The following is a 16,786-nucleotide window of genomic DNA, read 5'->3' as shown; positions in this document are numbered from 1 at the left end:
TTAGTAATAGATTAACCAGATTCATGTGTACGTAACAGTCACAGCATGGTACATTGCTGCTGTTAGTTTCAAAGTTCATATATGGACTTCTTTTTACACTGCACATGTGGTTTATGAATGAAGTCTGATTGCAAGAAGAATTTAAGTGAAAATAAGGTAAGTGACACAATATGAAAATTTAAGTATTTAAGGGTAGGCTGCTTACAGGAAAAAAGAACAAATATTTGATTGTAATTTAAAAAAGGAATGCACAAATGCATGTCCACCAAGTCATATTATTATGCTACAGAAAAAGTATACAATGCACATCTAAACTGATTAATAACTGAAGATAACCATTTCATAAGGTGTCTTTTTTGAAAGGAAATTGATCATTGAAAAATCCACAAAAATCACACTGTGAATTCAGTAAGGAAGATTATCATGTACAGTATTCAATGTCGCCTGTAACTAAATTAGCATATTACTACTTGCATGTTTGGCATTGTACTGAACTTATTTCAAAAGTTTGATTTAGGCATGGCTTTAATTTGAGGGAGAAAGCTTAAATTGCACAGCAAGAATCTAAATGAATTAATCACAGGAAATCCCAGTCTAAAATTATTCGTGATTTCTCTATGAACACCTAAAAATAGAATCTTAATTAAAAAATTCTTTCTGAAGTTCGGATGTCACTGAAAACTTAAAATGAACTACCAAGTGCCACTATGGTTTTACCTTTTGAAACATGTCTGAATTTACTTAAACAGTCAGTATTCCTGTTAGTCGATCAATATGCACCAAACCCCCTTCAGATACTGGATTACAGAAAAGTACAAAGAGAATGAGAGGTCTTATTTATGAACAATTACAGTAACTGGAAATTATACCCAGCCAACTCTTCATCCACCAGTCTATGTCTTCATTTTCCACTGTGTTATTAAGTCTATGCAGGATACATTTTCAACATCTCATTTTCATATGGGATTAGAAGCTGCAGCATTGGCTATTTCAGCTCTTCTCTTTCAGCTCTTCTCTTTTTTTAGTGACATACTTATATTTATCTGCGTCAGAAAGCCCTTTCAGATTAGTCTATTTCAACTGATGAAAGACATATTCTGATGAAAGCTGTTCTCCGCTTTGAAGAAGTGCTCCTTTAAACTCTACTTCTCCCTGATTATCCATTTTTTTTCCCAAAACAAGTAAATATTGACATTCTGAAATGTAGTCACTTAATAACAGCAGCACCTATTTGTTACCATTCTCTTCTTCCTCCCCTAGTTTTCCTTCTTTTCCTAATCTATTACTCTCTCTGCATGGCAACACTCTTTTCCACAGTTGTTTCCCAATTCCTCCCTTCTCTGTTGCCTCTCCTTAGCTCTGTCTGCTTTGCTTGTTCCTAAATCTCTTCTCACATCAGATTCTTTCCTAGCTCTTCAGTTTCTGTCAGTGTAGGAGTGAAGCCTGTTAGGCTGCTTTTCTACCTGTGACACCTTTCACAGGATCTTCTTATTTCTCACCAGCAGACTGGGAAAGACAGCGAAGATCCATCCTTTGATCAGACAGAGGTGTATGTCCTGTACTAAATATTATTCTACACCACAATCCTGAAAAAATTTGAGGCAGAGAATAACACTCAAAAGACAATGAAATTTGAAATTTTTGTGGGAGTTTTTTGTTTGTTTGTTTGGGGTTTTTTTTAAGTTATCTTAAACACCTTATTTGTACTTCACTTAGTGACAGGTTTGTGGATAAAAGAAAGCATAGACAATGGCAGACACCAATGAGATGACAATCAACCTTGTTGTCCTTGGAAAAACTCAGACTGGCAAGAGTGCTTCTGGGAACAGCCTGCTGGGCAGCTCAGACTTTGAGAGCCGTCGCTCCCCAAGCTCTGTGACTACATGCTGTAGCCTTGGATGCAGCTGTCGCATTTTGGGGATTATGCGAAGAAATGGCTGCGAGCTGGCTCTCCGTGTTCGAGTACTTGACACTCCAAGCTACCCTCACAGTGCTCTGAGCAAGGAGCAGGTGAGAGACATGGTGGCATCAGCCCTGGCTCACCACTTCGGGGAGGAAGGCCTGCACCTGGCTCTCTTGGTCCTGCGGGCTGACTTGCCTCTGTGTCCGGATGAGAGTAATGATGCAGTTCAGTTCATCCAGGTAAAGAAAACAAATAGAAGTCTCTGCCCTAATGGCAACTCTTTTATCTTCAGGGGACAATAGCTATGGAAGAGTTGACTGCAAAGGTAAAATAAAGAAGTGCAGATGAAAACTGGAACACTTCACAGTGCAGCAGTTGAAACACACCATTCCCAACTCCAACACCGTAGCTACACTTACTGCAATAAACCTGAGAAAAGAGAGGCAAGAACTGCTCTCTTTTGTAAGTGGGCTTGGCACAAAGGAATTTAGGAACCAAATTTACCTATCAAAGTAAGCTGTTCTCTCAGAATTACAGTTCGTGCTTTATCATGACAGATCTAGCTTGCTCAAGAGAAATGCTGTTTAAAGCAAGCAAAAGTCAGTTACTGCACTCTCCAAAGCACCAGAGCAGAGCACAATGGGTCCAAAATCATATAGAAAATCTGACCTGGGACAAGGATGATCAGCTCAGTCCTGCACTGTTACTACTGTACTGCTGTATCTATTTAAGAGAAAATAACTAGGGAGCTACCATAAATTTACTCAGGCTAAAGAAAATTAATAGCATAACTGACTTGAAATAAATATTTTTTTTGCAAGTAGTTAAGGTATGTAGGGAGACACATGCATACATATCTTTGAAGAGGAAAAAAATGGCCAGCAGATATTAATTTGCCTATCTGATCAAATGAACCAGGTTCATATGACTTACTAAGAAAAAAAGGGTTTCAGTTATTGCCAAAGTCTGCACATTACACCTTGTATCTATCTTATACTAATGAATTTTCTAAAAATCTATGACCAGAAGGGACTTCTCAGTCCATCAAGTCTTTTGCATCTGCTGTAACTAATATTATCTACATATACAATAGATACGTAGATAAAAACACACTGGTAAGTAAATATATAAATGAAAATATAGCTTTTAAAATGTGTTTGATTTGCTTTCCTCTCTATGGTAGGCTACTCACTTTTTCAGTAGTTTGACAGTTGATTCAAATTTCAACATATTTTTATTCGTCTTTCTTCTAGGCCTTCTTTAGGCACTGGAAGTAAGTGCACATTGCTGGGTCATGTCAAACTTCTCATCCACCAAAACCCTCACATCCTCCTCAGGGTTGTTCTCAATCCGTTCTCCACCCAGCCTGTATTTGTGCTTGGGTTTGCCCTGCCCCATGTGCAGGACCCTTGTTGAACTTTATGAGTTTTCCTTGTTGGTGAAAACAACGTGCAGCATAACTATATCCTCATCTCATTGGCTCCTCTATCACTTGGAGAAGGAAGTAACCATTAATGCATTCCAGGAACCTCCTGGATTGCTTATGCTCTGCTGTGTTGTCCCTCCAACAGACAGTGGAGAGGTTGAAGTCCTCTGTGAGGACCAGGGCTTGTGAACAGGGACTGCTCCTCTCTGTCTACAGAAGACCTCATTCACTCAGTGTTCCTGGTCAGGTAGCTTGTAGTAGACCCCCACTATAATGTCACCTAACACTGTACTCTCTTTAATCCTGACCCATGAGCTCTCAGTTGGCTCCTCAACCATCCTCAGGCAGAGCTCCATGCACTCCAGCTGGTCACTGACCCTGTCTTCATCTCCTCTATGCCTGTCCTTCCTAAAGAGCCTGTAGCCTTTCATTCCAAAGCTCCAGTCATAGGAGCCAAGCCACTACATCTCTGTAACACCAAAAAGATGATGGTACTGCAGGTGTGCACAGATGTAACACTTCTGTTTCATGATCAAAACAGACTGAGCTTCTACAGTGGTTGGCTCCTGCAATAACTGCTGTGATTTCATCAACCACAAAAATAAAGGGCAGGAAAGGTTCCTGGGTGCTGGGAATATGAACATTAACAGTTTTGTTTCAGTGTGCCATTCGATGGAGACACAAGCATGAAGACCACCTTTAGAAATCAGGAGCTTTTACCATGATTCTCTGCAAATCAGGGGTGGCATACAAATGAAGGCAGCATATCAGGAAAAGACTACTAGAATTTAAACTTTCCTGGTATTTTTTTTACCAATAACAGCCTAATGAATTGAAAGTGGTAGATACTAATTTCAGAACAAACATTATAATTGACTTTGAGTCCTCAGCAAATCAAAGCACTATTCTCTCTTTCTGAAACCAATAATCCAAGACTTCCTTAAACAGCCTATGGCACAATTTTGTAGATGTGTGTAATATTTTTCATCCTCAATGTCTAAAACAGATTAATTTATCAAAACACTAGGCTTTTTTAACTCCCCACCTATCTTGGAAGTAGAAAGATATCCTTTAGAGCAGTTTTATATACCTTGGTATTTAGGTTACAGTTAATTAAGATAATTGAAAAGTGGACTTTATTACCAAATTAGACTTCTCATCACATAGGAGACAACATGATCGCACTGAAGTTGTAATTTCATTTACATCTGTAAATTAAAGCCCAATCTCTTACTCATATTAAAATTTTCTGTACTCATTGAAAGAAAAGCAGCTTGTTCTCTCCATTCGCCTCCATCAGATAAACCACCAAAGTTGAAGACAAACTCTCTTGCCCATTATTTAAGTTGATGCATTTGATTTGTGTTTTTCCTGAATTGCTGGGTCACAGCTAGAACTGCAGTTGGTGTTACACAGAAATTCATCATTTATTTTTTCAACAAAAGGTGATTTTATAAAAAATTTTTCGAAGAGCTGTAAAACTTACAGAAATATGGATATGTGGCAACTACCGATTTAAAACTAATGTGTGACATAGCTAAAAAACCATTTTTCCTTATTTACATGAACATTTTATAACTGGAGAAATTCTATTAACATCTGTACTTAGAGAAGAGAGAACTGCTAGTACTGCATGACCACATATTTCCACAGAAAGTGAATGCCAATGTCTTGGAATGGTGAAAAAAACCCAGATATTTCAGCAACTCAGATAGCACGAACTGGATTACTGCCAGGAAAAAAAGAAAAAAAAAAAACCAAAACCATGTAACAGTCTGCTAATGTACTAAGTATATGAAATGGGAGTGGGGAAAAGGAACAAGAAGAGATAACCATTTAAGATTTGGTTTTCATTACAGGAACTTCTGGGTCCCACATGGAAGGATTTCACTGCAGTTTTACTTACTCATGCAGACAAGGCAGAAGAAGCTGGATGCAGTGAAGAAACATACTTGCACAGTGCCTCAAGTACTCTGTTGTCACTTTTGAGCTCAGTACAGCATAAATACATTTTCCTAGACAACCAGAAGAGCATAATTAAAGAGGAAAGAACCATTGTCTTAAGAAAGCTCTTGAATTTTATAAGACAAAATAATTATCAAGTGCTTTTACTTAAAAACAGCAAGGAATAAAATAAGTTTTCAGGTGCTCATTTGTCTATTTTCTATGGTAGGTAACCTTTAATAGAAATAAAAAAGTAGAAGCCATCAGCTGGAAAACTCCACATCCAAATACCTTTGAACATACAATTAGAAATATCTCTTTAAATTACCAAACTACTTGCCTTTCATATAATACCTTACACTACTGCATCCAGAATCCTAGCTTCAACCACAAAATCAGAAAAAGTTAGTGCTCTGAAATCACACTCTTAATATGTATGTAGTCACAAATGAGATTTTGTACTACATCAGACTCTATATTCCAGCTCAAATAGAATATACATCTGGAAGATGAAAAAAAAACCCCAAAACAAAACTACAAAATAAACATGAGTTTAAACTGTAAGGGAGCCTCTTTTGCTATTCTTCAAGCTTTCAAGAGTTCCTCTGAATTCCAGATCTTCCTCTGAACTTCTATCTCTATAAAGAGCTCCCTGGTATGAAAAGCTAAGATTTATCTCCTGTAAAAGTATTTCCTTACCATGATTCAAGATTAGTTATAAGTGAGTTTTTGAACTTCAAGGATTTTGTTTAATAAGTCATTATTGGATATGTAGTTTACAAGGCAGATAAAATGGCTTCCATGTGCTTAATGCTATTCAGCACATTTAAAAGAACTAATTACTATTGCTTATTCCCAGATGCATGAAAAATGAACAGTTTACAGGCACATACAAAACTCATTTGAAAAGGAAATCTGTTCATCTTCTCTTTTACACATGTTCCTTTTAATTTTATATCATTGTCATTTTGTTTTCTCTCCATTTATTGGATGAAGTTCAAAGCCTGAAAAATTCAGAGAGGTTAATATTTTTTTATTTCAGTAGTTAAAATAGCACTTACTGCTTCAATGGTTAGACAGTAACCGTTTGATTAAATATCATATGCCAAAATATCTGAAATATCTCTAAATAGCTACTTAAAAGGGTTATTGTAAATTGACCCAAAATGTTTATTTTCATATTTTTAAAAGTCAGGAATCAAAAGAAGTAATTTGAGGCTATTACCCTAGCAACATGACTATTTGTACAACATTACTATGGAATATCTAGAACAAGCAGCAGTCACAAGCATTGAGGCCATGTTACTGAGAACACAGCTGCGCGGGGCAGGACACGTCTCCAGGATGAAGGACCACCGCCTCCCTAAGATCTTGCTTTATGGTGAACTTGCCACTGGCTGCTGCATGAGAGGAGCCCTGAAGAGAAGATACAAGGACTCCCTGAAACAACATCTCAGCCTTGGCCATATTGATCACCATAACTGGTCTACTCTGGCCTCCAATCGGGAGGCCTGGAGACACACCATCTATAACGCTGCTGATGCCTTTGAGAACACACGCAGGATCACCCTTGAGGAGAAAAGACAACACAGAAAGAATCGTGTCTTGCAGAATATACCACCTAAGGAGTCTTTCTGCTGTGCCTTTTGCAACCGGGCATGTCTATCTTGTATTGGCCTCATTAGCCACCAACACGCTTGTAACAAATATGGGTAGGGCCCTTCCCAAATCTTCGCTCGCGAAGCCCAGCCATGGTGATGACTATGGAATAATTCTAATTGTAAAAACTGAAGCTCTTTCTGTTAAAACCAAAGCTTCTTTTCTATAAAGTAGCATTGCATAAAAACCGCATTAAAACAAAACAAAACAATCAATTTTATACCTGTTTGGACACTGGAAATGGATTTTTTTTTTTTTTTGTATTGGACTAGTTCCAGCAATCTATTTGTGATTCATTATTTCTTAGTTCTATCTATCATTTGGGATGAAATACCCAGGTGGACTAGATAAAGAACCATTTTAGCAAATCAGCAGCTTTGATCTTAATGAAATTGTAACAGTCTAGTTGAGGGACATGAAAGTATGTCCACTTGCAAATCTTAGGGCATGAAGCACCATGGTTTAATCTTCCTGTTACAAGTGTCTGCAGACTATGGTGATAACACAGGCAAGAATGAAGGTGCAAAGGCTTATAATGTATATGAAAACTGCTTGGAAGAAAAGGAGAAAAACTATTACAAGGTGACTAGAAGAATAAGGACAATTGTGGTCTTCACTAACCTACTGCCAGTACTGCAATTAGCACACAAGGAACATGGCAGAAATTTTTCCTTAATGAGATGTTCTTGCTGCATAGATCCTCTGCACCTTTAAGCTGTCCAGAAAATATACTTGTCTGCCTGTAGTCCTACCACGAACAAGCCTTGGCGATTAAGTTACGAACACTGAGTGGTTAATAACTATTGACAACACGTAACCTCAAGGACAGTAAAAATGGTAAATAAGTCAATGGTCAAAATGTTAGAGGAATAACACATTCTAGATCTCTGGAAAAGGAGTCAAACGAAAAGGGTCTTAGCCATGCACTTCATGTTTTTTATTGTGCTTGCATCACTTTCCATTTCAACAACTGAAAAAGTTTCTAAAAACCATTTATTTATTTAATTCCGCTGTTTGCCATGGTCTCTGCCCTGCAGACTCCTTTCCCCTTCACTTCAAACGGAACTCCTTTGTATGTAGCAACACACTGGTCATTGGTATGAAGATCGGGTTGGATTTGCTCCCAAATCTTCTTCTTGGGATTAAGCTCCTTCTCAGGATCTCCTGTTTAAAAATAAAAAATAATCTAATAGCACACAACTCAGTCTAAGAGCTCTACATATGTACACATCTCTGACAGCCCACATAACATCAATGCACACACTTTTAAGGGGGGGGGAAATATTACTTGTGGTTCTCAAAATGAAAACTTTAATTCCAATTAGGAATTGTCTAGGAAATGTCACAAGAACTTTCTCAAAATGTTCATCTTTCAGGGAAAAAAAGGTTGTAACAGACCACAAACACTATCAAAAGGAAGAAATTAAGCCATTGTTAGTTATTAGTTTACCATACTTACTACAGACCAAAATAATTCCTAAGAATTAAGTAGATGAGGACCACAGAAATATACTACTCACCAAAACACAGGTTTGTCAGCATCTTAAGTTTAGGAAATAATGACTTTTTTATAAGCAATTAGGTGAATTTAGAAGATGCCCTTACAGTGGAGAAATACTGAACTTTAGCAAGAATAGTCCTGGTGTAGAATAGTGACCTATAATTTTAGCCCCAAGTTTCAACACGGTTCTGCTATTTTTTGTACTATTTAATGACAAGTTCTGGTTCCTAAAATAACCAAAGCAGTAAAAGCTAGCTAAGGTTTCAGGAATTATGCCCTCAGTCTCTATAAGCCTCAGTTTCCTGTTCTCATGCATACACCAGGATAAGCCACCTATGCCGTAGAGGTATTGACAGCCTAACTACATCAGCAAATCTGACTATTTCAGGATCTATAATGGCCACAAAATGCAGGTTTCTTCTATTAATGTTTGGAAATACTGTCAACAAACTAGATAGCATAGTGAAGTATTAAATATTTTTCCTATTTTTAAATATGCATGAAATGCAAAGTGTAGAAATGAAACAACTAAGCTAAATAAGCTTTCTTGCTGCAAAGATACTGCATAAATTGCCATCTGCTGACATAATTTAGATAAAGCAAGACAGCCAATTCGCTGTGTTGTTATTTTCTGTTCAAAGGTCAAGTAAATTTAATATCTTAATTCTAATACAACATAGATTCCATTAAAGAAAAGTATTATTCATTAATCATAATTATTCATTAGTCATAATGCTGCTGGGTGCTTTTGACTTCTTGTGTGTCACACAGGCAAGACAAATAACAAATCCCACAAGAATTGTTTTAAACATAATTACAGCAAATTTAAATGTTGAAAGGGATCCCATGCTATTTCATTGTTGTTACACTATATATTTTTACTTGCTTGGAGTGGCATATTGGCACTATTCTACCTAAACTATAAAAATCTAAAGTTCTGAAACAAGCAAGAATCAAAACCCAAATCCTAGTCATCAGATCCTCTCTGACATCCTCTCAGAGGAAGAGCTCTCCAAGTGAGCAGAACATCAAGTACTCTCACATTCCACTTCAGAGTGTTCCCAAAGGTTCAGGAAGAAAAGCTACAAGGCTACAGGGATTTCAACATACCTGTTCCTAGAAGTTGGTTGAAATTCATTGTTGCCTGGTGTATTCCTGACTGACTGGCCAACAAGTGGTTAAGTACACTACTCTCACTCCAGCCTGCCTTATGCCTTATTGGTATTCTCCTTTAAATGTTTTTAATGGCTCAGTCTACTCGTGCACTTGCAAAATGCTGCAAAACTGTGTCATTTCTTCCTGTAGATTGGTCTAACTTCTGTAGTTTCTTTATCTGTAATTTTGTAAGAGAAGCAGACCAGGCCAGATTTTTCTGTGAAAGAAGCTAGCATTACCAGAGCAGCATTCAATAATGCAGTCAAGTTATTTCACTACCAGAGGGCACTTAACATTAACAATTATCTCTATGTAACATTTATAGTTAATATTAAACCTGAAGAAATTGAAATAAATTACTTAAATAATGACACTATTAAATAAAAATTATTAAATAAAAATTATTAAACACTTAGAGCTAATTGTGCATTTTCACAAAAATAAAAATCCTGCTCAATGCTCAAGTTCATGAACAAAGCAGACGTGGGTTTAGATCAAAGTGAATGCATACAAAATCATTAAACAGAATGCTAAGTGATCCACTGTGCATTTTCTTTCCCCTCTTCAAATATAAAAAAAGCACATGGGGTTTTTTTCATTAAGAAAAACCCCTGACTTTTATTATAAAAAACACACTTTGGATGTTAATAAATTTCTTTGGAATCCTGCATCAAGCTCCCTTGGGATCTGTGGTGAACTCATATTAGATTAGCAAAGGCATCAATTTTAAATACTACCACCAGAGCTTTAGGCTGTGCATTTTCCTATGCCTTCTCCTCACTGCATTCCTTCTTCCCAGAAAATATTTCTTTAGAAGGGTTTCTATAAATAAAATAAATTGAAGCTTTTAATAGCTTTATTAGCTTCCCACGCTGTTTACATAAAAAGGCCAAATAAGAGGTCCCAAATTTTATTAAACATGTCATTCAGTCTAGCAGTTTCAATGTTATGAATTAAATTCTCATAATAAGCAAGAAACCTCTCCACTTTGTAACAGCTCAAAAACTACTGAAGGAATATATCTCAGCACAAGAAGGGGCAAAAGGACACAGGGATGTGCGAATTTATGAAAAATTAATGCCACTTACCTCACTGTGGACTATAACTATGAAAGTCACGGAAAACATCCATGCATCAAAGTCATTCTTTGATTAAAGAAACCTGCTAACTACAGGCTAACCATCGCACTCCAGTTTTACCACTTTTTTCTTTTTTAAAGAGACAGTAATTAACTAAATTGCCAGTGATTCTTAGACCAGAACGATAATTTAATTATACAACTTAAAGGATTTTTGGTTCCTTTGGCATCGAAGCATCAATTATACTGCTATCAGAAATAAGATTTCACAGGTAGCTTTGAAATAGACAAGCATTATTGTTGTCTTACGGCAATTACTGAATAGGAGGTTATAGTATCTACAGACATACAATGGAATCATTTGTCTGTGGTTTAAAAATCAAACCTTTTCTGCTAAAGGTGAATAAAAGTTTGAGAAAGCTCTTAATGCAAAAAACCCCAAAACAACAGATCTTGAAGATTCATGTACTAGAGCATGAAACAGTGTTAAAGTTCCACTAAGGGCAAAAACATCAAATAAACAAAAAAAAAAGAACACTCCTCCAGGCAACAGCATTGCTTATCAAATCACTCCTCTATAACACTCACGATGGTTTTAGGAAAACTCTCCAGTTGCTGCAGAAAAGTTTAATCAGTATGCAACAAGATATAGTTTGTTTACTTTGACTAAAATGGTCAAAGCAAATTAGTCTGTATCTCATATGAATACTTTGTACCGTGGAGAAAAAAGGGTTAAAAATAACTTGATTCCAAGCTGCTTGATAGACAGCTGTGTGTGTGTTTTAGAGTTGCTGTAATTGTTGCTGCTGGTGCTTCTGTTACTTCATAGGCTTTCATACTTCGAAATAAAATAAGACCCATCTGTTCTTTCAAGTTCGAGTACTCAAACTAAATCTTTATGCTTTAAAATTACTCTTCTAAAAATATTTGGTTGTTATGGTTAGAAAAATGGTTAGAATTAAGCAGTGAAGTTAAATGACATCTGACATAGCAAGGAGTCTACCCTCCTCGTAACACTATCGGTGAAGTGCCAGATGATCTTTAAGGTGAGAGCAGCTAAGAAGAGGGAGATTTTTGCACAGAAAAGGTGAGTGAGTAGAAGATACAGACATACAATCCCATTAAAAATTTAGAAACAGTTTTCCAGTCTCTCAATAAGTTTCTTCACCTCAGTATTATAAAAAAACAACAAAACAAACCCCCAAACAAAACCAAACAATAAACCAAACAAAAAACCCCAAACCAAACAAACCCAACAAAAAACCCAAACAAAATACACAAAAACACACCAAAAAACTACCCACAAAACAACAACAAAAAAACCCATACAAAACAAAAACCCCAACTCAAACAAACAAACAAAAAAAAACCAAACCAGAAAAAAACTCAACCAACCAAAGTGTCGTTAATCACCTGGACAAGAAGGTAAATGGCAACAATCTTAGTTTCTAGACAAAAGAAATTAAAAACTCTAAAGCAAACAAAAACTTGATCAAAGAACCGTGTTAACAACAGTAACATGCAAAAGACAAGTAAACAACAAATAAAGTTAGAGGCAGATGTCAGTGTGATTTTCTAAGTCTCCATCCACCAGTGCTTTTTTTCCTCGCATTTTTCTACTCACTTCAAGATAATAAAATCACAAGTCTTAAAATTCTTTGAAGTAAGTTTTATGTAAGTAGGAGATAGATCACTCTACTTTGTACTATTAAGCATTAGGTATATTTTCAAAGTCAATTATTAGCTTTAGTCTCACACCTATAACTGTTTCTGAGCAGCTCCTTACAAAATATTAGGAAACAGCTGCCATATTTCAGACTACAATCTATAGCCCTGGATATATACACTTCGCAAAGGGGTTGTAAAAGACTACATTTGGCCCTTATCAGAGCTCCATGTCTTTGGTTCCCTGTGAGAAGGGAACTGATACAAAGCATACAAAACCTTGGTATCACTGGCTGCAGGTCATAACTTCAGAATTAGTACAACTTATATACAACCTTTAGCTTATTCTATGCCTTTTAAGAATCAAAATGTCAACACAACGTCTCTATACCTTAACGCACGGGAATAATTTAGGAGAAATTTTCTATAACTGATTTGCTCTAGGAAAAGCTTTTTGCCACTGTAAAAAAAACCACCAAACACCCAACCAAAACCAACCGGAGTTAAACAGGTCAATTACTTAGATAAAACTTACCTCATTACTCATGTGCAAGAACAGATATGCTGGTGAACTCGTATACTAGCACACAATGCAAAATAGCACTACTACCTGCTCTCACATTACTTTCAAATGCCAAGTATACAAATTTACTTGAGATATAAGCTTGGAGTAAGGCTATATCTTAGACAAAAGCAAACAAAAGACCCTCCACCCCTCAAAAATGCCACATGTCTAGGTTAATTTGTATATCATTTTGCAGGCCTTATGCTCTACAAATGTTTACTCTACAATTTGATGCTCTCTCTTGCACATCCATTTCCACAGCAGTAGAAAGCACCATGAGTGTATCCTTGCATGTAAAAAAGGTCACACATTCAACATTTAATCTATCTTTACTAAAGATAACTACTAGAAGTTATGAGTATTCCTACAATTTAGTCAATGCAACTGCTGAAGGCTTTAAGATCTCAGTATAGCTTAGCCATTCTGCATCTCAGCTAGTAAGCTTGGTATATTTTTAATACAGGAAACTAAAACTGAAAAAATAAAGCTGCCAGACTGATTTCCTTCTTAAATACAGTATTATTTAAAGTATTTTCAATTGGAGCATAACATCACACCAAGCTGAGGTACACTTCTGTTTCATAGACACCTTAGATAGAGCATTGCTTCCTTTATCATATTCCAACCAAAATACATTTTTTAGAGCATCACATTTTCACTCACAAGAAGTTTAAAAATACCTATGTACATTTATATTTATGAAAGGTATTTCATGCAAAATTTCACAGATTTCACAGAACATTCTGAGTTGGAAGGGACCCACAAGGATCATCAAGTTCAACTCGAGTGAATGGCCCATATGGGAATCAAACCCATAACCTTGGCGTTATTAGCACCATTCTCTGAACAACTGAGCTATTCTCAGGGACATACAGCTTGCCAAGAGGTTCATAAATAAAAACACTGTTGTACAGCTAGAAATTGTCAGAGGTGCAATAGCTTTAAAAGGTTAATATGGTTCTATATAGAAAATAGAAAGCTACACCATTTCTCACATGTGAAAGCCAACTTTTGAGCAACAAATTCATCCTGAAGATGAATACTTTGTTGATAAATGCACACAGAGACAACTCTACCCAGTATGGTAAATACTGGGAGTTAGACCACTTTCTTTTTTAAGCTAAAGTGATGCAGTTATCCTGACCAGAAGAGCCCTATTCATCATGACTTCTGTGATCGTAACAGTTGACTTGAGTAGGTCTGGGCTTGGATTATGCTGCACAAATTCCTAGGGTGCAGGATAAATCTAAGCAGCTGATTGTAACAGAGGAGCCTGCAGGCAGCTCCCACATGGTACCAGCAACTGAGCCACTTGTGTATCCTCACCTTTAGGGAACAGGGAAGCATCAAGTTCTCACATGAACTTCCTTTCTGCTTGACAGTCGCAATATGTAAGAAAATACAACAATAGCTCGAAATACCAAAAGAGGGGAAACTCTCCTCATGGACAGAGAGTACACAGCTTGCTGTATGTGCATTCATAGAATCACAGAATCAACTGGGTTGGAAAAGACCTCCGAGATCATGAAGTCCAATCCTCGATCCAACACTGCCATGGTTACTAGACCATGGCACTAAGTGCCACATCCAATCTCATCTTAAAAACCTGCAGGAACGGTGAATCCACCACTTCCCTGGGCAGCCCATTCCAATAACTGATTACTCTCTCTGTAAAAATTTCTTCCTAATATCCAACATAAACTTCCCCTGGCACAGCTTAAGATCATGCCCTCTTGTCCTACTGCTGGTTGCCTGGGAGAAGAGACCGACACCCATCTGGCTACAACCTCCTTTCAAGTAGAAAGGAGGTTGTATCTGTGCTATATAAGATTATTTATACTAGTCCCTCTTTTCAGGATCAGCTCCAATAAACGCCACTTTAAATGACACTTTACAGAGTCTGGGTGCCGTTCTTACTGGAATCCTAGTGGACCAGCACCTCCTGATGAAAACACCTATAACCATTATAAAAATAACAGTGCTAACAATACAGCAATGAGAGGTTGATCTGCCTGCATCCCTTTTAGACTGTGATAATAATGAACTGGCATTCATTGGCTAGGAGGAAGCATTCACCAGTATGCTACGATGCCTGAGTTCCCAAAATGCAGTCAGAAACTAATCATTTCCTAGTCAAGAGGGAGGTGGAAAAAAGGATGAAAATCATCTTTTGAGAAAGTTTAAATTTGATTAAGTTCTTATTTACAGTCTGAAAATAAAATGGATTTATTGATTTAATTAAGTGGGAAGAAGCCCAACGTCTGTCTTTTGGGACCTAAAAAGACACTTCCTCCCAGATAAACTAACAAACCCTGGTGTTTTGAATCTTACAGGCTTCTCTCATGAACAGATTTCCACTCCCCCACACCTATCCTCTCTTATCCCTTCTTCCTCAAGAAAAAAAAAAAGCTACCTGAAGTTCTGACACTTTCCTTAATAGAGAGAAGCTGGAATGAAGAACTTATGACTTCAACACTTGCCCTGAGACACAGGGAAAGATGCTTTACATTTGCTTATTGTAACCTGCAAAGTGCAAATACATTTATCCGCACATTTCAAAAGCTGAAATACTTACTGCGACTGAAGGGAACTGGGTATTTTACATTTAAGTTCTATACAATTTTTCAAGTTACAATTTTTTGACGGATGGTTAAGTTCAGTGAAGGTTAATGCTAATCTTTATATTTCCTTTCATTAATCTAAGCAAGCAGTGACGACTCCGAACTATCACAACTCTCCAGAAATTTACCACAGAAGAAACAGATGAATGCACTGCCTTTTGTACTTGCATTTGCTGGCAGTTTAGAAGTGTTCAGAGCTGAAGTGTTTTCTGCGACTGAAAACAGAGGTGGTTACAGCTACCACACCCATCACAAAGCAGGTACCTGTCTGAGGAAAATGCCATTTGCCTAAAAGCTGTGAAACATCCAGAATACAGAGCTGTCATGGGCTGTGGGGAGCAGCAGCCTATCGAGTGTTACAGGAATAAGGAAAGGTTCTGGCAACAGTTGAAAAGGCAGAAGGCAAGATAAATGTAACTGATGTTCACAGTGCTATCTAAACAGAGACCTTTTTATCTAAGAGAAGTGCCAAGAAAGGTGTACTTTTTCTTTACTCCTGGAAAAGCTGGTAGCCCATGGCTTGGACAAGTGTACCCTCTCCTGGATTAGGAGCTGGCTGGAGGGTCGGGCCCAGAGAGTGCTGGTGAATGGAGCTGCATCCAGCTGGCAGCCGGTCACCAGTGGTGTTCCCCAGGGGTCTGTGTTGGGTCCAGTCCTGTTTAATATCTTTATTGATGATTTAGATGAGGGGATTGAATCCATCATCAGCAAATTTGCTGATGACACCAAATTGGGAGGGAGTGTCGACCTGCTGGAAGGCAGGAGGGCTCTGCAGAGGGATCTGGATAGACTTGAGAGATGGGCTGATTCCAATGGGATGAAGTTCAATAAAGCCAAGTGCAGGGTCCTGCACTTTGGCCACAACAACCTCCTGCAGCGCTACAGGCTGGGCACAGAGTGGCTGGAAAGCAGCCAGGCAGAAAGGGACCTGGGGGTACTAATTGACAGGAAGCTCAACATGAGCCAACAGTGTGCCCAGGTGGCCAAGAAGGCCAATTGGATCTTGTCCTGTATCAAAAATAGCGTGGCCAGCAGGAGCAGGGAAGTGATCCTTCCCCTGTACTCTGCGTTGGTGAGGCCACACCTTGAGTATTGTGTTCAGTTCTGGGCCCCTCAGTTCAGAAAGGATATTGAGGTGCTGGAGCGGGTCCAGAGAAGAGCAACAAGGCTGGTCAAGGGACTGGAGCATAAGTCCTATGGGGAGAGGTTGAGGGAGCTGGGGTTGTTTAGCCTGGAGAAGAGGAGGCTCAGAGGTGACCTCATCACCGT

At 37.8% G+C, this 16,786-nt stretch overlaps 1 protein-coding gene and 1 long non-coding RNA gene across 3 annotated transcripts; one reads left to right on the top strand and one right to left on the bottom strand.

Moving 5' to 3' along the window:
- The first annotated feature begins 1,720 nt into the window (after positions 1-1,720).
- GIMD1 (GIMAP family P-loop NTPase domain containing 1) lies at positions 1,721-5,566 on the top strand. The gene is made up of 2 exons (XM_027734666.2): positions 1,721-2,142; positions 5,189-5,566. The coding sequence occupies exons 1-2, from the start codon at positions 1,750-1,752 to the stop codon at positions 5,459-5,461; spliced, it is 666 nt and encodes a 221-aa protein (XP_027590467.2). The 5' UTR covers positions 1,721-1,749; the 3' UTR covers positions 5,462-5,566.
- Positions 5,567-7,847: 2,281 nt separating this feature from the next.
- Positions 7,848-11,908, bottom strand: LOC120322987. Of its 2 annotated transcripts, XR_005563019.1 has the most exons (3): positions 10,329-11,908; positions 9,544-9,766; positions 7,848-8,096 (listed from the first exon to the last, which is right to left on the bottom strand). It is a non-coding gene; the product is annotated as an uncharacterized LOC120322987 (long non-coding RNA). The 2 variants fall into 2 exon arrangements; XR_005563018.1 differs by lacking the exon at positions 10,329-11,908 and having other exon boundaries at positions 9,544-10,312.
- Between the last annotated feature and the right edge of the window lie 4,878 nt (positions 11,909-16,786).

The sequence above is a fragment of the Pipra filicauda genome, unplaced genomic scaffold (assembly GCF_003945595.2).
Source record: "Pipra filicauda isolate LSUMZ 115617 unplaced genomic scaffold, ASM394559v2 scaffold17_size4572894_pilon, whole genome shotgun sequence".
Lineage (NCBI taxonomy): Eukaryota > Metazoa > Chordata > Aves > Passeriformes > Pipridae > Pipra > Pipra filicauda.
This window is presented reverse-complemented; position numbering and strand designations above follow the sequence as displayed.

Excerpts from the sequence above, each read along its gene's own strand:
- GIMD1 (XM_027734666.2), top strand. The coding sequence starts at position 1,750 with ATGGCAGACACCAATGAGATGACAATCAACCTTGTTGTCCTTGGAAAA. Across the intron at positions 2,143-5,188 it reads ATGCAGTTCAGTTCATCCAG|GAACTTCTGGGTCCCACATG; the intron begins GTAAAGAAAACA and ends TTTTCATTACAG.